Source organism: Macaca nemestrina, chromosome 3 (assembly GCF_043159975.1).
Source record: "Macaca nemestrina isolate mMacNem1 chromosome 3, mMacNem.hap1, whole genome shotgun sequence".
NCBI lineage: Eukaryota > Metazoa > Chordata > Mammalia > Primates > Cercopithecidae > Macaca > Macaca nemestrina.
Window position 1 is genome coordinate 157,977,133 of NC_092127.1, and position 27,291 is coordinate 158,004,423.

The 27,291-nt window shown below is 42.0% G+C and overlaps 1 protein-coding gene across 2 annotated transcripts in view; it reads left to right on the plus strand.

Moving 5' to 3' along the window:
- The first annotated feature begins 3,275 nt into the window (after positions 1 to 3,275).
- LOC105487965 (UDP-glucose 6-dehydrogenase) overlaps positions 3,276 to 27,291 on the plus strand; it is a 29,548-nt gene continuing 5,532 nt past the window's right edge. The window contains exons 1-10 of one of the 2 annotated variants that reach the window (XM_071093711.1): positions 3,276 to 3,574; positions 5,422 to 5,546; positions 9,639 to 9,807; positions 17,264 to 17,365; positions 20,600 to 20,800; positions 20,911 to 21,108; positions 21,566 to 21,713; positions 22,797 to 22,891; positions 25,743 to 25,873; positions 26,453 to 26,586. In XM_071093711.1, coding sequence (XP_070949812.1) covers positions 9,646 to 9,807; positions 17,264 to 17,365; positions 20,600 to 20,800; positions 20,911 to 21,108; positions 21,566 to 21,713; positions 22,797 to 22,891; positions 25,743 to 25,873; positions 26,453 to 26,586 — 1,171 coding nt within the window. In that variant the 5' untranslated portion in view covers positions 3,276 to 3,574; positions 5,422 to 5,546; positions 9,639 to 9,645. The remainder of the gene's footprint in view (positions 3,575 to 5,421; positions 5,547 to 9,638; positions 9,808 to 17,263; positions 17,366 to 20,599; positions 20,801 to 20,910; positions 21,109 to 21,565; positions 21,714 to 22,796; positions 22,892 to 25,742; positions 25,874 to 26,452; positions 26,587 to 27,291) is intronic. The other variant, XM_071093710.1, reaches the window with a different exon arrangement.

Sequence of the window (27,291 nt, forward strand, 5' to 3'; positions counted from 1 at the left end):
CCAAGCGTTGTCAGCTTCCACTTGGTGTTGAGCCTGTAGGTGCACAGTAGTCAATAATTCAAGTTTGCGAGTCTCTACCTAATTGATATAAAAAGCAGATAAACAGACCAGGCATGGTGGCTCATGCCTGTGATCCCAACATTTTGGGAGGACGAGGCGGGTGGATCACCTGAAGTCAGGAGTTTGAGACCAGTCTGGCCAACATGGCAAAAACCCCGTCTCTACTAAAAACACAAAAATGAGCATGATGTGGTGGTGCACACTTGTAGTCCCAGCTATCTGGGAGGCCTAGGCAGGAGAATCTTTTGAACCTGGGAGATGGAGGTTGCAGTGAGCTGAGATTGCACCATTGCATTCCAGCCTGGGTGACAGAGCAAGACTGTCTCAAGGAAAAAAACAACAACAACAAAAACAAAACAAAAAAAACCCAGATAAACAGAGAAAAGTTGAACTGCCATTAGAGGAAGATGGGGAGATGTGGGGACCCAGAGCTTTGTCTTTAACTTCCTACTCCTTTTTTTTTTTTTAAATTCTCTATCCTCACAGATTTCTTACACACTACCAGAGGATTTAGGGTTCCATGAAACATGATTTGAAAATAACTAGCCTACCTTGGCAGTTCTCAAAGTTTGTGGTATCAAGACCCCTTGGCATGTTTAAAAATTGAAGAGTCAAACAAATTTTTTTCATGTGGATTGTAACTATTGGTATTTACCATATTAAATATGAAAACTGATTATATATAAAAGATTAATTCCTTAAAATTGACAATAAGCCCATTACGTGTTAACATAAATAGCATATTTAAATGAAAAATTACTATATTTTAAAAACAAAAAATAAGATTGTCATTGTTTTACATTTTTGTAATCTCTAATATCTGACTTAAAAAACAGCTTAATTCTATCTGCTTTGATAGCACATTATAGTCTCCACAAAACTTTATTGCACACTTGTGAGAAAAGAGTTAAAAAAGCAAGCAACACATGAAAACGTTTTGACCTCATGGATCCCAGAAAGAACTACGGAGATTGTCTACAGTCCCCAGCTCACTTTTGGAGAACCGCTGTCCTAAATCCAAAGGTCCATTCTAGCTGGCACTGATAATTGATTTAATTTCTGAAATCCTATTAACCATTTTGAAGAGTCTGATTCTACCAAAATACTAAAAAAAAAAAAAAAAAAAAAAAGTGAGGTGAATACTAAATAGAAAAATTTTGAATTCAAAATGAAGGGACTAATCATAGATAAGTGGTTTTTATTACAAAGCAAATTGTATTAGATAACTTAAATCTACATATGTCCCAAGTTCAAAAAGATGCCCTACTATAGCACTTATGTACTGCAATTACTTTATATATCTCTTCCACTCAACCTGTCAGCTTTGCAAGAAGGCAATAAGTCTTTCTTGTTTGGTTATTTTTTTGAGACGGAGTCTCGTTCTGTTCCCCAGGCTGGAAGGCAGTGGTGCGATCTCGGCTCACTGCAACCTCCGGCCCCCGAGTTCAAGCAATTCTCATGCCTTAGCCTCCTGAGTAGGTGGGATTACAGGTGCCCACCACCTTGCCCGGCTAACTTTTTGTATTTTTAGTAGAGGCGGGGGGGGGGGGTTTCACCATGTTGGCCAGGCTGGTCTGGAACTCCTGACCTCAGGTGATTCACCTGCTATGGCCTCCCAAAGTGCTGGGATTACAGGCGTAAACCACCGTGCCCGGCCAAAGGAATTGAGTCTTAATCCCTTTTGTATCTTCAGCCTTTAGGATAACGTCTGACACACAACAGGCATTAAATATTTGTTGGATGAATGAACTGAACTGCATAGAATGTAGAAAGCCTACATATTTACTGGCCAAGCACCGTGGCTCACACCTGTAATCCCAGCACTTTGGGAGGCCGAGGCGGGCGAATCACCTGAGGTCAGGAGTTTGAGACCAGCCTGGTCAACATGGCAAAACCCCATCTCTATTAAAAATACAAAAATTAGCCGGGCATGGTTGTGGGAGCCTGTCGTCCCAGCTACTCGGGAGGCTGAGGCAGGAGAATCGCTTGAATCCGGGAGGAGGAGGTTGCGGTGAGCGGAGATCTCGCCACTGCACTCCAGCCTGGGCTTCGAGAGGGAGACTCCGTCTCAAAACAAACAACAAGCCAGCCTACATATCCTGCTACATGTGCTACAATCCACAGCAAACTGTTTCATCCACATTCAACGACTTTCTTGAAGTCGCCATCATGATCCTATCAAGAAAACCGTGACTTATATGGTATTTTAATGTGCCTTTATAAATTACTAATCATTTTCTTCATGATGTATGTTAAAATGGCTTACGTCACCTGATGTAATCCTTAATGAGGGAAATAAAAGGCCATGACTATGCCTGGCTTTTTTTTCTTATATCTTAGATTTGAGGTTTAGTTAAAAAGACCTCGAAGTGGCGAAAGAAAGGAACAGAAATGCCCTCCATATTAAAAATGAGCAGACTCCATAGGTTAATTGTACTCTTCCTCACGCATGGCACTTACATGTTGCATACTCTCTGCTCCACAGCATGCACAGACATCCCAAATCCCGGACTGGGCCTGAGGAACATCTCTGCAAAGAGCAACGGGAGGGCGTGGGGGTCCCGCCTCTCCCGCCAGGGACCAGGGAGTGGACACTCACTGGTCCAGTCATGAGGAACTCAGCATCCTCCTGACGGGAGGCGCCTCTTTCCCAGAAGCGATGGGTCTGGAGGAATCTGACTAAACCTTGGGTTGCCGGCCCGGAAGGCGTGGTTGACCCAGGGGCCTCGAGGTTGTGGGCGAGGATAATCCGCCACCGGGACCGACCTGCAGAGTCCAGGGGACCGAAACCCGAGGGCTGCGCTCCAGGGTGCTGAGGCGACCGGAAAGGCGGCCAGGATCTTCCGGTCGCCCGGCCCACCACCCACCCAGTACCCGCGCAGCCCTGAAGCCTGGCAGACGCGGACCGCACGCGGCCTTTGCTTCGGCCAGGACAGGGCGGCGGGGAGACGGCTGCTAGACAACAAGTCTTGACCCCTCCGCTACCCACGACCTCCGGGTAGGCGAGCAAAGGGCCTACACCTCCGATTGCCCCAGTCCCCTGGTCCAGCGGACACGCCACGCACGCAGTCCCGCCCAGCGCCGCTCGCGGTAGGGGCGGAGCGGCTGAGCTGGCCCAAGCGGATTTGCCTAGCTCGGTCAGGGGCGGGGCAGGCCCTCCCCGCCAGGACCAGCCCCCGTCTCCCCGCCCCTGGGCCCTGTAGGAAATAGGGACCCGGCCCTGGGCCTTGTGTAGTGGGAGGGGGAGCTAGAAAGCGGCTGAGGGCAGAGTCCAGGAGGGCCTGGCTGCGGGGGAATGAAGCCTCCGCCTTCTCAGGCAGAAGCCTTTAAATACGGGCTGAGGCCCGGGACTCAGGAGTGTAGCGCGTGGCAGCCTGAGGGAGGGGCGTTCGCCGAGAGGGAGCTCAGACGGAGCTGGGCGCGGGTGGAGAAGCTGCGGCAGCGCGGCCCATAGGAAGGTGCTGTCCGGACGATCGGGATAAGAGCGGTCCCTGCGCTTGCTGCTGGGAAGTGGGTAAGCGCCGCTCCCAGGCTGGCCCCGCCGCCCGTGCGGGATGATCCAGGTCTGGGCGGGATGTGGAGGGAGCGGGGCTGGGGTGTGCGCTGCTCCCGGTTGCTCGCTGCGCTGGGTCCCGGGCTTCCCGACTCACGACCTTCGTCTCTTTGGGCTTTAGGGCGGGAACCGCATTTTGGAACTGCTGTCCTAGGGATGGGGTAGCCTGGGCTTCTTATTCAAGACTCGCGAGTCTTCCAGCCCCTTCTCTTTCTGCTTTTACCCACTTTCCTGACTTGGATGAGATTTCCCTGCCGCCTCCAAAGCCGAACGCCCACCACAGGAAGCGGTTCTCTCGTTGGGGACCACATTTTGGCCGCAGAATCGTAGTCTTTTGTTTGTGTTTAAGAGTCTGCTCACCTGAGGGGCTCCTGCTTTTCTCTTGCCGCCTCTCTTAAGAAACCAAACAGAAACGAAGCCAGAAAGCCCTCTTGAAAGCAAAATCCTGAGACTATCGTGATATGTATCTGGGATGTCCTGGAATCCATTGTTGGACCCCCACACCATAGAATTACTCTGTTTGATGTCGGGGAAGGCCTTTCCTGGGTGTCTCGGGAGACCATGTTTGTGTGAGATCTTGAAAAATTATACGTCCTATAAATATACAGGAAGATAACTTAGTAGGGTTATGAATTCTAGTATGGAGAAAAGAGGGGTTCGCTGGTAGGGATCTATTCATGGGCATACAGAGCAGTAGTTGTCTATCGACAGTCCTCAAAGACACAGTGAACCCTTGATTTTCTTCAAATCCCCTAAGAAATGGAGAACAGTAGTCTTTCTTCAGGGGGATTCTGGAAATCAAAGAGCTGACTGTCTGCTCTGAGATGTGCTTGTTAGTGGCCAGGATCCAGTTTAAGGTAAGGGATAGACAACCCTGGTTGAAAAGATCTCATTTCTTCTCCCATTGCTGTACTCGTTTTTCTAACAAAATCTATTAACTGGATAAGCATAATCCATCTTCCTTCTTGTTTACTTCCACAGCTTTACATGATAACCCTTAGACATAAAATTAATACCGGCTTTCTTACTGATTAAATATTTTTCTCTGTTCAGGCGTCTTTTACTGTTTAATTTCTGGAAATGATTAAAATGTTTGAAGCTGATGTATCCAACTATAATGCCTATCGTTAGCTCCTGGGTACCTATGCAAAGTATGCTGTGGAGAGCTGGGGCTAGAAGGATTATTTTCTGTTTAGATTGTAGTAGGGCATTTGTTATTTGTTAGTGACCCCTTCTGGGTTGAAATGTTTATTTGAATTTATGAAATTTTACATGAAGAGTAGTTTTGGAATGGTTTGGTTTGTTGTGACTCTCCCAAAATACAGAGGTAAAAACTCATTTCAAAATAACCCATTTAATAAGGAGACACTCTCATGTCTCTGACAGCAGAATAAGAGTGCCAGAGGGTACATAAAAGTAGAAATAGAAAATGGGGCTGGGCGCAGTGGCTTACACCTCTAATCCCAGCACTTTGGGAGGCTGAGGTGGGTGGATCACCTGAGATCAGGAGTTCGAGACCAGCCTGGCCAATATGGTGAAACCCCATTTCTACGAAAAATATAAAAACTAGCCAGGCATGGTGGTGGGTGCCTGTAATCCCAGCTACTTAGGAGAGTAAGGCAGGAGAATTGCTTGAACCCAAGAGATGGAGGTTGCAGTGAGCCAACACGGTGCCACTGCACTCCAGCCTTGTGACAGAGTGAGACTCCGTCTCAAAAAAAAAAAAAAAAAAAAGAGAAAATGGAATTGGAAGACATCTGTGTCATGCGAGATGTGTCACTAACACTATGTCAAACTCCATGTTAAAGCTTATTGAAGATTTTATTGAAACTTCCAAGTGACCATTTATTTGGACTTGCACAGATCATACATCAGCCTCTTCATTGATTTTCCCATTGTCATCTATAAGCCGTATTTCATGGGAAATAGCAAGGTGAGAATACCCCAAATAAAGCTTGTGTAAAACATATCCAGTTCTATGATACAGGTTCACCGGCCATCAGTAGTCTAACCCAACTGATGTATGTAAAGCAAGTTGAAATGTGGTCTCACAATCAAGGCAGATAAGAAGTAACTCCGGGGAAACATGCTGAAGTTCTTTAGGTAACTCAGGAAAAGAACTTGGCCAGGTGCGATGGCTCATGCCTGTAATCCCAGTACTTTGGGAGGCTGAGGCAGGTGGATCAGCTGAGGTCAGGAGCTTGAGACCAGCCTGGACAACATGGTGAAACCCCGTCTCTACCAAAAAATACAAAAATTAGCTGGGCATAGTGGCGGACACCTGTAGTCCCAGTTACTTGGGAGGCTAGGTGGGAGAATCGATTGAACCTGGGAGGCGGAGGCTGCAGTGAGCCCAGCTTGTGCCATTGCACTCCAGCCTGGGCAACAGAGTGAGACCTTGTGTCAAAAAAAAAAAAAAAAAAAAAAAGAACCTGATAGTATTCTGGTCAATTACTGCAAAAATACTATGATCGGCAATCTGAACTAAAGCTGTTTACACAGAAGTCTTCATCTCAAAAAGAGAGGCCTGTGTGGAGAGTTACTCATTCATTCAATTAATAATCATTGAGAGGCTGCTATTCTAGGAGTCAAGGATACAGCAGGGAGCAGCAGCAATCACTGTTAGCCTGGCTGTGCCTTCTTAAACTTTGAACTCCTTAAGTCCAGGAACTAGAACGAGTAGACACTGATTCTCATTTAATAAATGTGTTAGCAGAACCTGTCCTGGTTGAGATTAAGGGTAAAGGCTGCCCTAATAACTTTTGGGCTAGGAGATTAAATGGTAACCCTAAAAGATCCTCTGGTCCAACATTACTTTGAGATTCTACTTTTTAGGTATTCTAGATATGCTGGGTTTAATTAAGTGAAAAAAACCAGGTGTTAATAGTATGTATGGTATTCTATTGCATTTAGAAAAACAAAATTATTAGAATATATGTATATGTACTTGTAGCTGGGAGGATGTACAAGAAAACGGGTTGCTTGTGTGGAAGCAAAGTAGGGGATAGCAAAGTAGATAAGGAAGGGGTTGGAGTGAAACTTCTCATGTATACCTTGTTACAAAAGATTTAATTTTGAACCATATGAACATTATCTACTCAGAATAAATAATTCTTTTTTTTTTTTTTTTGGAGATGGGGTTTCATGCTTGTTGCCCAGGCTGGAGTGCAACATGGCATGATCTCAGCTTACTGCAACCTCCGCCTCCCGGGTTCAAGCAATTCTCCTGCCTCAACCTCCCAAGTAGCTGGCATTACAGACAGGTGCCACCATGCCCCACTAATTTTGTATTTTTAGTAGAGACGGGGTTTTGCCATGTTGATCATCCTGCTCTTGAACCCCCGACCTCAGGTGATCCACCCTCCTTGGCCTCCCAAAGTGCTGGGATTACAGGCGTGAGCTACCATGCCCGGCCAGAATAAATAATTTTTAAAAATTTATTTCATATGGCTAAGAATATTGCTTTATTTTTTTTTTATTTTTATTTATTTATTTTTTTTTTTTTTTGAGACGGAGTCTCGCTCTGTCCCCCAGGCTGGAGTGCAGTGGCCGGATCTCAGCTCACTGCAAGCTCCACCTCCCGGGTTCACGCCATTCTCCTGCCTCAGCCTCCCGAGTAGCTGGGACTACAGGCGCCCGCCACCGCTCCCGGCTAATTTTTGTATTTTTTTTAGTAGAGACGGGGTTTCACGTGTTAGCCAGGATGGTCTCGATCTCCTGACCTCGTGATCCACCCACCTCGGCCTCCCAAAGTGCTGGGATTACAGGCTTGAGCCACCGTGCCCGGCCTGCTTTATTTAATTGAATCATACGATTCAAAATTCTGTCCATTTTTACTATTTTACCAAAATTCTATTTCTTTTTTTTTTTTTTTTTTTTTTTTTTGAGACGGAGTCTCGCTCTGTCGCCCAGGCTGGAGTGCAGTGGCCGGATCTCAGCTCACTGCAAGCTCCGCCTCCCGGGTTCACGCCATTCTCCGGCCTCAGCCTCCCGAGTAGCTGGGACTACAGGCGCCCGCCACCTCGCCCGGCTAGTTTTTTGTATTTCTTAATAGAGACGGGGTTTCACCGTGTTAGCCAGGATGGTTTCGATCTCGTGACCTCGTGATCCGCCCGTCTCGGCCTCCCAAAGTGCTGGGATTACAGGCTTGAGCCACCGAGCCCGGCCAATTCTATTTCTTTTCATTGTTTTTTAAAAATCATGAGGGGCCTGGCACAGTGGCTTATGCCTGTCATCGTAACACTTTGTGAGGCTGAGGCAGGCAGATTGCTTGAGCTCAGGAGTTCCAGACCAGCCTGGGCTACATGGCAAAGCGCTTCTCTACTAAAAATACAAAAATTAACCTGGTGTGGTGGCATGCACCTGTAGTCCCAGCTACTTGGCGGGCTGAGGCACGAGAATCACTTAAACCCAGGAGGTGGAGGTTATAATAAGCCGAGATGATGCCACTGCCCTCCAACCTGTGTGACAAAGTGAGATTCTGTCTCAAAAAAAATAAATACCAGGGTGGCTCATGCCTGTAATCCCAGTACTTTTGGAGGCTGAGGCGGGCGGATCACGAGGTCAAGAAATCGAGACCATCCTGACCAACATGGTGAAACCCCATCTCTACAAAAAATACAAAAATTAGCTGGGCGTGGTAGCGTGTGCCTGTAGTACCAGCTACTCGGTAGGCTAAGGCAGGAGAATCGCTTGAACCCAGGAGACGGAGGTTGCAGTGAGCTGAGATCACATCATTGTACTCTAGCCTGGCGACAGAGTAAGACTCTGTCTCATTTAAAAAAAAAAAAAAAAAAGTCATGAGGGATCAGACTCCATGAGTTGATATCTGTACCACTAAAGATCAATGTATAAGCCAGATTAGTGGTTTATTAACACAGGCTACAAACAGTCCAGGATGCTTACATGGATTAGTCAGCTCGTTTTCTTCTAGTAGGGAAATCTATCCAGAGAACTAAATGAAAATTTAGAATATTGTTTAATACAGATTCAAACCAAAAGGAATTGGATAATCTTAAGTATATGATTTGTCTTTTTTCATAATAAGGATATTCTTCTTGCCAGGGCTTCAAATTAGGCCAGCCTTCCAGAGTGTGTTCTCTGATCCATACAGGAGTACACTAAAAAATTCTTAAACTCTGTGATTACCATTTTCCTTTTCTTTGGAATCTGAGTGGGTTAGATTAGATGATGTCTGAGGTCTTGGCAAGGCAAAAGCATTCTTTGCTTCTAAGAATCTGATCAGTTGGACAGTTCTCCTTATAACAGATAAATGAGCATAGTTATGTATAAATCAGTTCCTTGCCATGTTGATTAGTGTGAATCAGTTCACCTAATGCTTTTGAAAATCTATCAAAATCTGTGTAACCCACTTTTCTGCTGGCACTGGAAAGAAAAAAAATCTGCGTAACAGCTTTGGTAATTACAGAAATTACATTTTCTTTAACCACCTTATGGTTTCTGATTAAAGTTGAAATGGAGTTTAAGATTATTGCCTAGTACCTAAAAGTAAACTTTGAAAGCCAAAGTAGTGTGTAGGGCATATAATCTCAGAGGCCAATTCTGGACTGTGGAACTAATCTTATTCCATATCATTGTAATCTAAACCTGTTATAAACACATCTTTGTACACTAGCATTTATTTAAGCAAAAATTGTACAGTTATGTTCATCCTGGAACTTTCGGTCAGCAATCAAGGTTGTCCTAGTGTATTATAGCTCTAAGGAATGTTTTGCTTTGATTCTTTACTTTCTAAATATTAGGTCATTATAATCTTTGTGGCTCCCTTTCAGTAATATCAGTTACTGTGATTATTTCCATATGTTTCATGCTAGTGCAGCTGAGAACAGGCTAGGTCATCCAATTGGAATGTTATTTTTTAAATCACTATTTTCATAATTCCTCAGAGTGAATCTAGGAAATCTTTCCAGGTATCTGTCACCTTGACAGTTTTTATAAAGTACAATATGATTTCTTTGAATTTTCTGTTTTCAATACTAGAACAGTCTTACTTTTTTCCTTCTAGTACAATCATGTTTGAAATTAAGAAGATCTGCTGCATCGGTGCAGGCTATGTTGGAGGACCCACCTGTAGTGTCATTGCTCGTATGTGTCCTGAAATCAGGGTAACGGTTGTTGATGTCAATGAATCAAGAATCAATGCATGGAATTCTCCTACACTTCCTATTTATGAGGTAAGCTTATTAAACAACTCTGTGTTTTTATGCTCTTTGTTTTTTTACTTTCTTTATTAAATAATTTATATGCACTATTAATATAAAATCTATAACTGTAACTGATAAGAAATTAAATGAAAAAAATCTGGATACAAAACATATGGACATTAGAACACATTACTTTGGGTAATGTGGGTAGGAAAAATGACCAGAAAGAAGTCTATCAGAATGGTTGTATTAGTGCAGTGAGATTATGGCTAATTTTTTCTCTTCCCTGTTTTCATTTTTTTTTTTTTTTTTTTTTTGAGACAGAGTCTTGCTCTGGCGCCCAGGCTGGAGTGCAATGATGCAATCTCAGCTCACAGCAACACCCACCTCACAAGTTCAAGCAATTCTCCTGCCTCAGCCTCCTGAGCAGCTGGGATTACAGGAGCCCACCACCACACCCAGCTAATTTTTGTATTTTTAGTAGAGATGGGGTTTCACCATGTTGGCTGGGCTGGTCTTGAACTCCTGAACTCAGGTGATCCACCCGCCTCAGCCTCCCGAAGTGCTGGGATTACAGGTGTGAGCCATTGCACCTGGCCGCCTTCCCTATTTTCCAATCTTGTCTGTTAGTATCATTACCATATTATAATAAAGTTAAAAAGTGGTATCCTGTAAAAATAAAATAAATAAAACTTTTATAATATTAATATAAGTTTAATATATTTTTGGATTATTATACTAACATCACATAAACCTTAGATGGATAAATGGCATCTTTCATATTTAGAGTTTGGTGCCACAAATCTTTTTAACTGGAATTTCAAAATTTTTGTGAATTTACAGAATTTAGAAAAATATGCTTCTAACTATTTTACTGAGCTATCTGGTTTCCTTTTTTTTTTATTTTTGATATTTCACTGTAAAAAGAGTTCATCATATTATGCTTTTGAAACTCAACAGGAAAGCATTTGAAAATTTGATGGTAGCATTTTCTAGCTAATATTAATATGTTTGTTTTTTTCCCCAAGAAAAGCTGGGTTATTTTTTGTTTGTTTTTTGAGACGGAGTTTCGCTCTTGTTGCCCAGGCTGGAGTACAGTGGCCCGATCCTGGCTCACTGCAACACCTGCCTTCTGGGTTCAAGCAATTCTCTTGCTTCAACCTCCTTAGTAGCTGGAATTATAGGTGCCCACCACCACTCCCAGATAATTTTTGTATTTTTAGTAGAGATGAGGTTTCACCATGTTGGCCAGTGTGATCTCGAACTCCTGACCTCAGGTGATCGCCCCTCCTCGGCCTCCCAAAGTGCTGGGATTACAGGTGTGAGCCACCGCACCCAGCCAAAGCTTATTTATTTATGACTGTTATCAACCATAGACTTTAGTTGCCTTAGACTTTTAGAAGGAAAGTCTCAATCCAGTTTTATCTCTAAGATAGGTCTGCCTGCTATCTATAGGAATAGAAGATATGGGAATCTATGAAAAAGCACCCATAGAGTAGTAGTCACTCAAAAACACAGATTTACTTATTATATCTGAATCAGATTTAGGATTGAAATATTGGCGGCGCAGTGGCTCACAAGTGTAATCCTACCACTTTGGGAGACCAAGGCGGGCGGATTACCTGAAGTCAGGAGTTTAAGACCAGCCTGGCCAACATGATGAAAGCCCGTCTCTACTAAAAATATAAAAAATTAGCTGGATGCAGTGGCGCGCATCTATAATCCCAGCTACTTGGGAGGCTGAGGCAGGAGAATCGCTTATTCCCAGGAAGTGGAGGTTGTGGTAAGCTGAGATCACGCTACTGCACTCCAACCTGGGCTACAGAGCAAAACTTCGTCTCAAAAAAGAATATATATATATATTACTATATTCGATTTAGGGTAATTTAAAAAAATGTTTTGGAAAGATAACTTGATGGAGAGTTCTGTAATGCTGATATTGATAACAGGGTTGCAAGTCATTTGAAACCCTGTAAGCCATACTTATATCCAAACATTCAGTAATGAATTCTGCCAGCAGTATATTCTAGTCTTCACAAATAAGCCAGGCGTGGTGGCATGGCTTTTTAGTTCTGGCAGCTCAGGAGGCTGAGACAGAAGGATCACTTGAGCCTAGGGGTTCAAGTCCAGCCTGGGCAACATAGTGAGACCCCCATCTCCAAATAAAAAGAAAAAAAAAATACAGCTGGGCACAGTGGCTCACACCTGTAATCCCTGCACTTTGGGAAGCCGAGGTGAGCAGATCGCTTGAGGTCATGAGTTCGAGACCAACCTGGCCAACATGGCAAAACCTTGTTTCTACCAAAAATACAAAAATTAGCCAAGTGTGGTGGTGCATGCCTGTAAGCCCAGCACCTCAGGAGGCTGAGGTGAAAGAATTGCTTGAACCTGGGAGGCAGACGTTGCAGTGAGCTGAGATCGCACCACTGCACTCCAGCCTAGGTAACAGAGTGAAACTCTGTCTCCAAATAAGTAAATAAATAAATAAGAATAATGATACCCATCAGAATAGTTAAAATAATATTACTGACAATACCAAGTGTTTAGCAGTTAGAATTTTATGCTCTGCTTGGTAAGAATATAAATTGGTACAGTCACTTGGCAGAACTGTTTGACAGTATCTACTAAAGCTGAAAATAAGGCCAGGCGCAGTGGCTTACGCCTGTAATCCCAACAGTTTGGAAGGCTGGGCGAGAGGATTGCTTGAGCCCAGGAGTTCAAGCCCAGCCTGGGCAACATTGCAAGACCCCTGTTCCTTTTCTTTCTTTTTTTTTTTAAAGGCCAACCGCGGTGGCTCACACCTGTAATCCCAGCGCTTTTGGAGGCCGACGCCATGCTGGTCAATATAGTGAAACTTTGTCTCTACAAAATATTTAAAAATTAACTGGGCATTGTGGCATGTGCCTGTGGTCCCAGCTACTTGAGGAGTTGAGGCAAGAGAATCACTTGAGCCCAGGAGGTTGAGGCTGCAGTGAGCCCTGTTGGTACCACTGCACTCTAGCCTGGGCAACAAAGTGAGACCCTCTCTCGAAAAAACAACAAAAAAAAACTATTAGTCTGTGACCCAGCAATTCCAAGTGTATATCCAACAAAGATGCATACATATGTGCAGTAAAGGACAGAAGTAACAACCTAAATATTAATCAGCAATAGAATGGATACATGAAGCTGGGTGCAGTGGCTCATGAGTGTAATCCCAGCACTTTGGGAGGCTGAGGTGGGCAGATCACCTGAAGTCAGGGGTTCTAAACCAGCCTGGACAACATGGTGAAATCCTGTCTCTATTAAAATGATACAAAAATTAACCAGGTGTAGTAGCGCATGCCTGTAGCCCCAGCTACTCAGGAGGCTGAGGCAGGAGAATCACTTGAACCTGGGAGGTGGGGGTTGCAGTGAGCTGAGATTGCACCACTGCACTCCAGCCTTGGTAACAGAGTGAGACTCCATCTTAAAAAACAAACAAACAAACAAAAAGAATGGCTACATGAATTATGGTATAATACTGCAACAAAATACTGTTACTGTGTTGAAAATCAAGGAAACTACTCCTGCACTTAAGAATATGGTTAAGGCCGGGCGCGGTGGCTCAAGCCTGTAATCCCAGCACTTTGGGAGGCCGAGACGGGCGGATCACGAGGTCAGGAGATCGAGACCATCCTGGCTAACACCGTGAAACCCCGTCTCTACTAAAAATACAAAAAACTAGCCGGGCGAGGTGGCGGGCGCCTGTAGTCCCAGCTACTCCGGAGGCTGAGGCAGGAGAATGGCCTAAACCCGGGAGGCGGAGCTTGCAGTGAGCTGAGATCCGGCCACTGCACTCCAGCCCGGGCTACAGAGCAAGACTCCGTCTCAAAAAAAAAAAAAAAAAAAAAAAAGAATATGGTTAAAATCTTACAAAAGTAGTGTTGCCAGACACAAAGGAGTACATACTGTATAATTCCATTTGCATAAGGTTCAAAAATAGGCAAACTAATCTATGATTATAGAAGTCAGCATGATGGTAATTTGGGAACAATAGTGACTCGGAGAGGGCATACAGTGGGCTTTGACTTACTGTTAATGTTCTTTCTTCTCTCATTACATGAATTACTGAGAAAATAGTAGATTCTGTTAATATTTAACAGGTAAAACACATCCTTTTGTGTTACCATATTTATTGAATAGATATTGCTTTTTAAACTTTGTTCATTAAAAAATACAGTGTAGGCTAGGTGTGGTGGCTCACACCTATAATCCCAGCACTTTGGGAGGCCAAGGCAGGTGGATCACCTGAGGTCAGAAGTTCGAGACCATCCTGGCCAACATGGTGAAACCCCGTCTGTATTAAAAAAAAAAAGATACAAAAAAAAATTAGATGGGTGTAGTGGTGCGCGCCTGTAATCCCAGCTACTGGGGAGGCTGAGGCAGGAGAATTGCTTGAGTGTGGGAGGAGAGGTTGCAGGGAGCCGAGATCGCGCCACTGCACTCCAGCCTGGCAACAGAGAGAGACTCCATCTCAAAAAAAAAAAAAAAAAAAAATTAATAACTACTTTAAAGAAAAAAAATGGATAATTTGCCTTTTTTTTTTTCATTTTACTGAGGATAATTTTACCCTGTGAAAGAATTTGAGTTCTTCCATTAAAAGTACCATATACATTCTATATACCAATTATGATAATTACATAATGAACCTAATAACAGATAGAACCTATATTATTAACTGCTTCTGCATCCGTTTTGGAGATCTACAAAGATCCCACTGATTTTAGTAAAATTATGTAAGTCTTTATTGAAGTTTTATTATATGTATATGAATTCTGCATTGCTCTAATTTTAGTAACTTTAAATATTAGGAGATTATACACGGGACTGAATTAAATTCTATTCTCTGCAAATCCCGACTCTATAAAACTTTTCCCTCATTTTCTAGAATCTAGCCAAAATAACCAAGGAAACCTGTTACTGTGATTGGTGACATCATATTTATGGTTGCAGTGGTTCATATATTTTGCTTGTCCCGTTATTTTAATCAAACTAATGGAAATTCAAATGTACATTTTTCACATCCTCCAGTTACTTATGTTAAGAGACCTTGGAACCATTGAAGAAAAGGGAGTTGCCTCTATATGTAATGCCAGACCTATGGCCCCTGAAGGGGCTTTCACTTTGCTATAGATATAGTTTTCTAAACATCCATAATATTATGGATGGATATTGTTTGAAGTTTCTCCCCTAAGAGTGAGCTTCAGTGGTTTAGGTCTGTTTTTTGCTTTTTATGATGGAAGATTTCAAGCATGTAATTAAAGATAATAGTACAATGAATCTCTATGTGTCTATCATCTTGTTTCACCAGTTATCTACATGGCCAGTCTCCCTTCCCAACTACCACCATGCTGATTACTTATAATTTCATCCATAAATACTTTATCATGTATCTCTAAAAGATAATTTTGGTTTTCTTTGAGACAGGGCCTTGCTCTGTGGCCCAGGCTGGAGTGCAGTGGCTCGATCTTGGCTCACTGCAGCCTCCGTCTGCTGGACTCAAGTGATCCTCCTACCTCAGCCTCCCGAATAGTTGGGACTACAGGCACGCGCCACCATGCCCAGCTATTTTTAAAAATTTTTTTCATAGAAATGGGATTTCGCCATGTTGCCCAGGCTGGTAGCCCACAATAGTTGGGCTTCAAGCAATATCTATTGGTTGAATAAACCAGTTTGTTTATTGGCTAGAAATTATCACAGTCTAGGCCAGGCACAGTGGCTCATGCCTGTAATCCCAGCACTTTCGGAGGTTGAGGTGGGTGGATCGCTTAAGGCCAGGAGTTTGAGACTAGCCTGGCCAACACGTAAAAACCCCGTCTCTACTAAAAATACAAAATTTAGCCAGGTGTGGTGGTGTGCGCCTGTAATCCCAGCTGCTTGGGAGGTTACGGCATGAGAATCACTTGAACCTGGGAGGTGAATATTACGGTGAGACGAGATGGTGCCACTGCACTCCAGCCAGGGTGACAGAGCAAGACTCTGTCTCAAAAAAAAGAAATTTTTCAGTCTAGATTTTGCTGGTTGGGTTCCTTGGAGTTTTTCAACTTATTCTTTATTTAATGTAAATTGGTAGTTAGGTCTAAAGGTACAGGTCCAATCAGATTTAGGCTTGAATTAAGAATATTTGTTAAGTGGTTTTATACCCCTCCATATTCTTAACATAAATATATCTCCTGTTAAACTGGGAATTTTTTAAAAATTAAAGGGTTCCTTGCAAAAGGACTTAGAAAAATGTATATTTATTTAAGTATATATGGAGTAAATTGACTTTCACAGCCAGTTGTATTGGCCTGAATTATTGGGAGTAAAAATGTGCATTCATAATGACAATGCAAAATCATATATTTGCTTGAAATCAAAGAGGACCTTGAATTTTCTGAAAATTGTGTTGATACTCACAGTTAATAGTTAACTCTTATGAGTAAGGCACATGGTAAACAATGACAAAGCATTAAATGAGCTGCTCTTCTGATTGTAGCAAGTTTAATGGCAATTTCCATTTTGCTTTATTTACTAAAGTATACTTATGAGACAGGGCATGGTAACTTAACTCCTATAATCCCAGCACTTTAGGAGGAAGAGCAGGAAGGATTGCCTGAGCCTGGGAGGTCAAGGCTGCGTGAGCTGTTATGCAGCTGCACTCCAGCCTGGGGGACAGAGTGAAACCCTGTATCAAAAAATAAAATAGGCAAGGTGTGGTGGCTTATGCATGTAATCCCAGAACTTTGGGAGGCCAAGGCAGGTGGATCACCTGAGGTCAGGAGTTCAAGACCATCCTGACCAACATGGTAAAACCCCATCTCTACTAAAAGTACAAAATTAGCCTGGTGTGGTAGTGCATGCCTGTAATCCCAGCTACTTGGGAGGCTGAGGCAGGAGAATTGCTTGAACCCGGGAGATGGAAGTTGCAGTGAGCCGAGATCATGCCACTGCACTCTAGCCTGGGTGACAGAAAGAGACTCTGTCTCATAAAATAAAATAAAATAAAATAGGCTGGGCATGGTGGCTCACTCTTATAATCCCAGCACTTTGGGAAGCTGAGATGGGAGGATTATTTGAGCCCAGGAATTTGAGACCAGCCTGGACGACCCAGTGAAACCCCGAAACCCCATCTCTACCAAAAAAAGATACAAAAATTAGCCAGGCCTGGTGGCTCCTGTGGTCCCAGCTACTTGGGAGGCTGAGACGGAAGGATCATTTGAGCCTAGGAGGCAGAGGCTGCAGTGAGCTGAGATTGCACCACTGCACTCCAGCCTGGGTGACAGAGTGAGACCCTGTCCCTATTTAAAAAATGAGATGTGCACTTATGGCCTTTGGTATATGATCCTTAACTTTTCCACAAAGGTAATTTGAGCACAACCTAGACCTCTAAATTACAATGTTACCATCCCCTTTAACAAATGTAATTCTATACTATTAGGTTATCTCATATCACTGGCAAGCTATATGTCTTTTTTCTTTCTAGCCAGGACTAAAAGAAGTGGTAGAATCCTGTCGAGGAAAAAATCTATTTTTTTCTACCAATATTGATGATGCCATCAAAGAAGCTGATCTTGTATTTATTTCTGTAAGTATTTTCCTTTGCTGTGTGAATTTTAATGTGTTCTTGTCTATATAAAAGTTTCATCATACTTTAATAGTAAATCCATTGATATTAAGCCTCAACATTGCTGAGTATAGAGTTGTCCAGTTGAATTTTGGTTGTGACTTTATCTAACAGTTCACAAAACCCCATAATCATCTGATCAAATATGTCATTTCAAGTCATTGAACAAGTAAACTCAAACAAAGTTCTGAGATTTAGAACTAGGAAATGGGCAGGTGCAGTGGCTCATGCCTGTAATCCCAGCATTTTGGGAGGCCGAGGTGGGTGTCAAGAGATCGAGACCATCCCGGCCAACTTGGTGAAACCCTGTCTCTACTAAAAATACAAAATTTAGCTGGGCATGGTGGTGTGCCAGTCCAGCTACTCAAGAGGCTGAGGCAGGAGAATCGCTTGAACCTGGGAGGCAGAGGTTGCAGTGAGCCGAGATCGCACCACTGCACTCCAGCCTGGCAATAGAGCGAGACTCTGTCTCAAAAAAAAAAAAAAAAAAAAAAAAGAACTAGGAAATTCTGGTAACATGAAAGCACATGTAATGATAATATATTTCATATTATCATTATTTCTTGTTTCCAGTGGTTGGCAGAGGTGAGATGAAGAAAATCAGTTTGCAAACTTACAGGCATCTCCTCTCTAAATGAATTTTACATTAATTGTTTGTAACTTGGCATATGTTGGTTAGATTATCAGGCTAACCAACAGACATCTTTACCTCATAATGTGGCTTTATAATGAAAAAAACAGAACCAACACTTGAGATTAAACTCTAGTAATCCACTATTTGAACCAAAGCAACTTACATCTTATTGTCCTAGTAACCATCTGTTCAAATATTCTGTGTGTAATGATATAGCTATCACCAGTTGGAAGCTGAGTGACAGTGTTATTTGACTTAAGATCTTTATGAGCTGGGCATAAGGGCTCATGCTTGTAATCCCAGCCAGCACTCTGGGAGACCAAGGCAGGCGGATCGCTTGAGCGTAGGAGTTTGAGACCAGTGTGGGCAACATGGTGAAACCCTGTCTCTAATTAGCTGGCCGTGGTGCTATGTGTCTGTAGTCCTGACTACTTGGGAGACTGAGGTTGGAGGATTGATTGAACCCCGGACGTTGAGGCTGCAGTGAGCCATTATTGTACCTTGCACTCCAGCCTAGGTGACAGGAGACCTTGTCTCAAAAAAAAAAAAAAAAAAAATTCAGTCTCTTCTTTTTGACCTCCTTAATAATTTCAGAGAAATTGATGCATGCAGCTTCTATGATTTACCTACCCATCCCCTATTTAAGCTATTTAAACTTGCAGAAACTTAGAGTAGAGGCATAAATAAATAAAAAAAAAAAAAAAAAAAAAAAAAGAAAATATTTTGGAGTAGCTAGGTACCTGGAAAAAAATCAATGAGTTACTTAGTCTAATTTTTAGGTGACCAGAGCCTGGAATGGTAATAGAAGAATTTTCTGCAGAAAGGACATTTAAAAATAATCTGTTTTTGAATGCCAGACAGGAATTATTTTGTAGCGATCAGTTTTCAACTGTTGTTTTCAAAGCTCCTTTATCAGAGGAAGCTGTCTGGTCATCTCCCATCTCTAGCCAGTTTCACCCTACATCATGAGCTGTCTGCCTTTCTGTACACCATTACATCTAACTCTTGCCCTAAGTTGTTCCATGCATATAAACAACTTTTTCCTCCTGCTTTTCATACCTCAACTCAATCTTCAAGTTTTGATTTATTTTCACTTGGTTCCTTTATTTAGTCTCCCATTGGGTTATAATCTCATCAAGAGAAGAGAGTTAGTACTACTTACTATTAGTTCAAAAATAATTCCTATTCCCTTTAAGTTTTAGACTTTTCAGAGCACTTTCATTTTTGTCAGAGCATCATAACATTCATGTGTTAGTTTTTAGAGAGCCTGCTATCCTCATTTTCCAATGAGGTCATTGAGGCAGAGGCAGCCACACTTCTCCAAGGTTACATGTAATCCAAAACTAAATGCCTAGACTCTGGGCTCATGATTTTTTTTTTTTTTTTCTCTAAAGGAAAGTCTTCGTCCATTGGCCAGGTGTGGTGGCTCATGCCTATAATCCTAGTACTTTGGGAGGCTGAGGCAGGCAGATCACTTGAGGTCAGGAGTTTGAGACCACCCTGGCCAACATGGTGAAACCCCGCTTAAAAATACAAAAATTAGGCAGGCGTGGTGGCACACCTGTAATCCCAGCTACTCAGGAGGCTGAGGCAGGAGAATCGCTTGAACCCAGGAGGCAGAGGTTGCAGTGAGCCGAGATCATGCCACTGCACTCCAGCCTGGGTGACAGCACAAGACTCTGTCTTAAAAATAAAAAAAAAAAAAAAAGGGAAGTCTTTGTCCACATAGTATTCTGTATCCTGAAGATGATAGATAATGTCTAGCTTTAATGAGCTCAGAAAGTATTTGTGAATAATATTGCAATATTTTAAAAGACTGTTGATATAGGACTATAAAAATAGGGGAATAAGAAAGGAGACCAGGCGCGGTGGCTCACGCCTGTAAACCCAACACTTTGGGATGCTGAGGTGGACAGGTCACCTGAAGTCAGGAGTTTGGACCAGCCTGGACAACATGATGAAACCCTGTCTCTACTAAAAATATTTAAAAAAGGAGTGGGGTGTGGTGGCGCATGCCTCTAGTCCCAGCTACTTGGGAGGCTGAGGCAGGAGAATCGCTTGAACCTGGGAGGCAGAGGTTGCAGTGAGCCGGGACTGCACTACTGCACTCCAGCCTGGGCAACAGAACAAGACTCCATCTCAAAAAAAAAAAGACTTTAAATTTATTTTTAAGGACTATAATGATATATTAATACAATAAAGAAAGAGAATAAGAAATAAGAAAAGGCTTATGTTTCATTTCAGATTGTGAAGTCCTTTAGGATAACTGTCTCATTCATTTATATATCTTTGGGGCTTACCTGGAATCTGCCTGCCCTAGTTATCTGGCATATAGATAGTAGCTTCCCAACAAAAATTTATTGAATGAGTTCTCTAGATGCTTCAAGCTATTTCTTCTGATGATTATATTTATAAAATGTATTATTTCTGTGGAACTAACAGAGGATTAAATCAGGACTACTAATGATTGTTAACTCCACACTTTAACCAGGACTTCAGGATATATCTTGAAATCCCTATCTCATAGGCACTCTGTTCTTTATCCCATATACTTTCATCAGGTGAATACTCCGACAAAAACCTATGGAATGGGGAAAGGCCGGGCAGCAGATCTGAAGTATATTGAAGCTTGTGCTAGACGCATTGTGCAAAACTCAAATGGGTACAAAATTGTGACTGAGAAAAGCACGGTTCCAGTGCGGGCAGCAGAAAGTATTCGTCGCATATTTGATGCAAACACAAAACCCAACTTGAATCTACAGGTATAAAAAATGAAGCATTAGAATCTGGTTGTTCTTATGTAAATACTGATGTGTTAAAGTTGCCCAAAATTAATTCTAGCTTAAAACTTTCCTTTACATTGGGATTCTAGGTGCTGTCCAACCCTGAGTTTCTGGCAGAGGGAACGGCCATCAATGACCTAAAGTACCCAGACAGGGTACTGATTGGAGGGGATGAAACTCCAGAGGGCCAGAGAGCTGTGCAGGCCCTGTGTGCTGTATATGAGCACTGGGTTCCCAGAGAAAAGATCCTCACCACTAATACTTGGTCTTCAGAGCTTTCCAAACTGGTTAGTATATAGCATTCAACTCTCCATTAAATTAAAGCCAAATACTTATTTATTTTAAGCCTGATAAGCTACACAGATACTTTTTTAATAGTAGTAAGAGGTTATGCTTTTGAAGATCATATTCTTGCACGTTTAAATTATGAAATAATTTTCACAAGGGAGATCATATATCAGGGTATAAAATATTCTGAAAAATTATGAAATCTTAAAATAGTAATTTGGTTTTTATCACTCTTTCCTTCTCTTTACCCTTTTTCTTAATCATCGGTCCTCTCTAATTTAAAACATTTTCCCTTTCTAACCCATCCATTGTCTCCTCAAATTGAGCTCATCAGTATCTCATGTATCTCCCTCAGTAATTTGCATCAACGCAATGAAATATAAACTAGATGTGTAAAATTGCTGTTTTAGCCTATCTTACTCTTCTCTGTGTGTGTGTGTGTGTTTTTTTTTTAAGGCAGCAAATGCTTTTCTTGCCCAGAGAATAAGCAGCATTAATTCCATAAGTGCTCTGTGTGAAGCAACAGGAGCTGATGTAGAAGAGGTAGCAACAGCAATTGGAATGGACCAGAGAATTGGAAACAAGTTTCTAAAAGCCAGTGTTGGTAAATTCAAATTTTTCTCTAATAAAGAGAGCTACTATTTACTGAAGGCATATTATCTGCTGGTACCAGTGCTTTATATATCTCACTGAATCCTTATAACCTGTTAGGAAGATGCTGTTATTTTCTTTTTTAGAGATGCTTCAGACCCAGGGAAATTTGTGCAACTTGCTCGAAGTCATGCAACTGAGTGACCAGATGTTTCTAACTCCAAAGCCATATTATTCCTTACTGCATACTGCATTGCATTAGAGCAAGCGTGGGCAAACTATGGCCCTTGGGTCAAATCCAGTCCACAGCTTGTTTTTGTAAATAAATTTTATTGGAACACAGCCATGACCATTAGACTACATATTGTCTATGGCTGCTTTTGAGCTACAGTGGCAGTTTAATAGTCTCCTCAGAAACTGAATGGTCCACAAAGGCTGAAATATTTACTGTCTGGCCCTTTGCCATGAAAGTTTGCTAACCCAGGCCAGGCACAGTGGCTCATGCCTACAATCCCAGCACTTTGGGAGACTGAGGCCAAGGCAGGCGAATTGCTTGAGCCCAGGAATTTGAGACCAGCCTGGGCAGCATGGTGAAGCCCTAGCTCTACAAAAAAATAAAAAAAATTAGTCATGCACACCTGTAGCCCTAGCTACCTGGGAGGCTAAGGTAGGAGGATCACCTGAGCCTGGGAGGTCAAGGCTGCAGTGAGCCATGTTCATACCACTACACTTCAGTCTGGGCGACAGAGGGAGACTCTGTCTCAAAAAGAGAAAAAGTTTGCTGACCCTCTGCTGGAGTAAAGAATGTGGGGCAGTCATACTAGATGAATGAGAAAAAAATAGGAGATAAAAGGAAACAATATAAAAAGTTAAACGTAGTCATAATGAAACTTTAGTTAGAAAATTATTTGGAAGTTACTTGTGGAGTTGTTGCCTGCAAATTTTACATAATTTAGAAGCCTATTATTTATCTATCTGAATTTTATTATTAAAAAATCTTAGTATAAGGTTTCTGATTTAGTATAAAGAAATTTGTCACATGATTGAGTTTTCTCGTTCTTACATGAAAATACTGTTTATTTTTTTCTTTCTGTAGGGTTTGGTGGGAGCTGCTTCCAAAAGGATGTTCTGAATTTGGTTTATCTCTGTGAGGCTCTGAATTTGCCAGAAGTAGCTCGTTATTGGCAGCAGGTATTAATCTTTATAGGTAATAATTTCTGTTTAGCCAGGCATAGTGGTTCACACCTGTAATCGCAACACTTTAGGAAGCCAAGGCAGGAGCATCACTTGAGGCCAGGAATTTGGGACTGACCTGGGCACCATAGTGAGACCCCATGTCTACAAAAAATTTAAAAATTAGCCAGGCATGGTGCTGCACACCTGTAGTCCTAGCTACTCAGGAGGCTGAGGTGGGAGGATCACTTGAACCTAGGAGTTGGAGGCTCCCGTGACTTATGATCCCTCCACTGCACTGTAGCACAGACAACAGAGTGAGACCCTGTCTCTAACATAATAATAGTAATAGCAATAATAATAGCAATTTCTGTTTAGCTTCTCATTAAGCATGTCACTTTTTGTCCATGAAATATTTTTGATGGAATTTATTTATTCCAGGAAGTCAAACATTAGTATATTCAATTTGCTTATTTTATGTTTATTTATTGGGTATCTGTGTTTTTAATTTATCTTTCCTGCTAATCAATGTTGATGGAAGTTTGTGATAAACCAGTATTCTAATTTTATAGCTAAATTTGCTCCCAGAGTAAAACAAAAACAATTATCCTTAATTATAATTCTTCTCTTTTTTTTTTTTTTGAGACAAGATCTCACTCTGTCACCCAGGCTAGAATGCAGTGGTGTCATCCCTGCTCACTGCAGTGACCTCCTGTGCTCAAGTAGTCCTCCCACTTCAGCCTCCCAAGTAGCTGGGACTTCAGGAATGCACTACCACGTTGGCGAATTTTTTTATTTAAAAAAATTTTTTTGTAAAGACAAGGTCTCACCATATTGCCCAGGCTGGTCTCAAACTCCTGGGCTCAGCAGTCCTCCCGTCTTTGCCTCCCAAAGTGCTGGGAATATAAGTGTTAGCCAGTGAACCTAGCCTAATTCTTCTCTGTCTTGAAAGGCATAAAATCAAAGTAAAGTAAGAACCTATATTATAACATTGGTCGGGCGTGGTGGCTCACACCTGTAATCCCTGCACTTTGGGAGGCTGAGGTGGACAGATCACTTGAGAGTCAGGAGTTCGAGACTGGCCTAGCGAGGCTGAGGCATGAGAATCACTTGAACCCAGGAGGCGGAGGTTCTAGTGAACCAGGATTGCGCCACTGCACTCCAGCCTGGATGACAGAGCGAGACTTCATCTCAAAAAACCAAACAGAACCTATATTGTCATGCTTTCAAGTGGTTTTGTGTTTGTTGTTATTTGTTTTGAACCTTTCAGACTCACAGAGCTAAAATTAGAAACCCTTCCCAAATTGGAAGCATTAAGTGAGCTCTGGGAAGTAGAGTTGATGTTTACTGAATGCTTACCCTGTACTGGGTACTCTTTTGGGCACTTCGCATACAGTATCATTTAATCCTCATCACTAACATTATCCCCTTTATTTGATGAGGGAACTGACACAGAGATATTAAGTAATTTGTCCCAATTACTAGTTGGTATATGTGCCTTTCCCAAATATTTTCCCCCTGAGTTTATAATTTTTCAGGTTTCAGCAGTAGATATGGGAGGGAATCTAAAGAAATGCACGTTTCTTTTTTTAAAATGTTTTACTTTTTAGAGACAGGATCTCACTGAGTTGCCCAGGCTAGATTCCAACTCTTGGGCTCACGTGATCCACCTGAGCCTCCTGAGTAGCTGGGACTACAGGCGTACCACCCTGCCTAGCCAGAAATGCACATTTTTAAGGGAAAACAGATACACTTAGTGTCATTCCAGTCAATCCATCATGATGGCTTTATCTCACTGTTCATCATGTGAAAATTGCAGATAAACTCTTGATTTTCCAGCACTTTGGGCTAATTGCTTAAGCTCTCAAGGTTTGATTGAGATGGTCCCTGGAAGCTTAAAGCCTTAAAAAAAAATTTCTTTTGCTTTGCCTACCTGGTTACCAACCTAAATTTAACAGATTAAGTGATCGGAGACTCTTCTCGTATAACATTTAGTTCATTAAAAACCTTGTCAAATATTTGTGGTGGTATGGTTCATCCAGAGGTAGCTAGAACCATAATTGTTTGTTCCCTGCTCACTTTCCACTGAAACTGAATTTTTGTAAATAGTGGAGCACAAGCAAATGAAGGAATACTTTGGGGTTTGATTGCTTATAGCTTGTTTCCACAGAGTTTAGAGACACGGGCTAAGGAGAATATGGTTTCCTATGTGCCTTATTTAGGCTGGTCTCATAGCTGAACCTGAAATGCGCTTAGAATTAAAACTTGGTTGTGCACTCCAATTTTTGCATCCATCCTAGCCTTATACGTGGAAAATCAAGCCAAATTAAATTACAAATTTTTAGGATGGCTTTTTTTTTTTTTTTTTTTAATTTAAGACAGGGTCTGGCTCTGTCACCCAGGCTGGAGTGCAGTGGCATGATCTTGGCTCACTGCCACTTCTGCCTCCTGTGCTCAAGCCATCCCACCTCAGCCTCCCAAGTAGCTGGGACTACAGGCACATGCCACCATGCCTGGTGAATTTTTGTATTTTTTGTAGAGACAGGGTCTCACCATGGTGCCCAGGCTGGTCTTGAACTCCTGAGCTCGAGCAATCGCCCACCTCGGCCTCCTAAAGTGCTGGGATTACAGATGTGAGCTACCACTGCTGGCCTAGGATGGCTTTAAGGAAGGGGATGGGTGATTCTTTTTTTGTTGTTGTTGTTTTGTTTTAAATCCACAGGCACTAGAGTTTGGTTAATTTTTGCCTCCTGTTTATATGTAAGTGTTGTATTTGTACAATAGCACTCACCATAAAACTCTGAGTAATGTGTGTCATAGGCCGTACCTCTTTTAACTAATCATTGCACAATTGTACATGTAATTTCAGGTGATAGACATGAATGACTACCAAAGGAGGAGGTTTGCTTCCCGGATCATAGACAGTCTGTTTAATACAGTAACTGATAAGAAGATAGCTATTTTGGGATTTGCATTCAAAAAGGACACTGGTGATACGAGGTATCAGTTTTTTAAAATATTTCAAGCCCTTTGAGATTGTGTTAATTTTTTGATTGGTGGATGTGTACATCTTAATTTTTTGATTGGTGGATGTGTGCATAAAATACATGTATATATATAATATAAAGAATAAAAATAAACATCCATATCTTCACCACTCCACCAGCTTAAGAAATATAATTTTACCTGACTGGGCGTGGTAGCTCACGCCTGTAATCTCAGCACTTTGGGAGGTGGAGGCGGGTGGATCACGAGGTCAGGAGATTGAGACCATCCTGGCTAACATGGTGAAACACCATCTCTACTAAAAATACAAAAAAATTAGCCAGGCGTGGTGGTGGACACCTGTAGTCCCAGCTACTCGGGAGGCTGAGGCAGGAGAATGGCATGAACCCGGGCGGTGGAGCTTGCAGTGAGCCAAGATTGCACCACTGCACTCCAGCCTGGGTGACAGAGTAAGACTCTGTCTCCAAAAAAAAAAAAAAAAAGGAAATATAATTTTACCTGTATCTTAAACTCCCTGGTATTAGAATATAATGCCATGTAAAGCTTAGCAATACTGATTTTTTTTTCCTATAGAGAATCCTCTAGTATATATATTAGCAAATATTTGATGGATGAAGGCGCACACCTCCATATATATGATCCAAAAGTACCTAGGGAACAAATAGTTGTGGATCTTTCTCATCCAGGTGTTTCAGAGGATGACCAAGGTAAGGCTTTGAGTCTCATGAATCATTTTGAGTACAGACCTTAAAACTTTTTATCTTCTCGAAACCTTAGGTTGTTCAGTTTTATCATTGATATCATTGGTAGGCCTTCTTTTAAACCTCATTTCTCTGAAATTAAAGTCTTAGGCATAATGTCATCAACACTGATTTGAAGTGATCAGCTGTGGATTGGTCCATTGATTTTTCCAACATATTCCACAAAGCCCCAAAATTCCAAGGAGATGATTCCAAGGCAGATTTTGGGGCCTGCCACCATCACTCCCACTGATGCTAAAATCAGATTATTCCCAACTCTTCTGCAGTCCTAGTGTTAGAGTATCTATAGTACTATCCCCCTTATGTGTGGTTTTTCTTTCCATGGGTTCAGTTATCTGCAGTCAATTGCAGTCTGAAAGTACTAGAAAGAAAATTCCAGAAATAAACAATTCATAAGTTTTAAATTGTGTACTGTTTCATCCTGCCTGGAACATTTATCATTCATTTGTCCAGCATATCCACATTCCACATGCTACTCGCCCATTAGTCACTTAGTAACTTTTGGCAATCAGATTCAAAAAACAAGTATGTGTGTAAGTATATATAGGGGTTCAGTATTCTCCACAGTTTCAGACATCTACTGGGGGTCTTGGAATGTATCCCTGCAGATAAGGGGGAAACTACTGTAATGTCAAATAACTCCTTATTTCT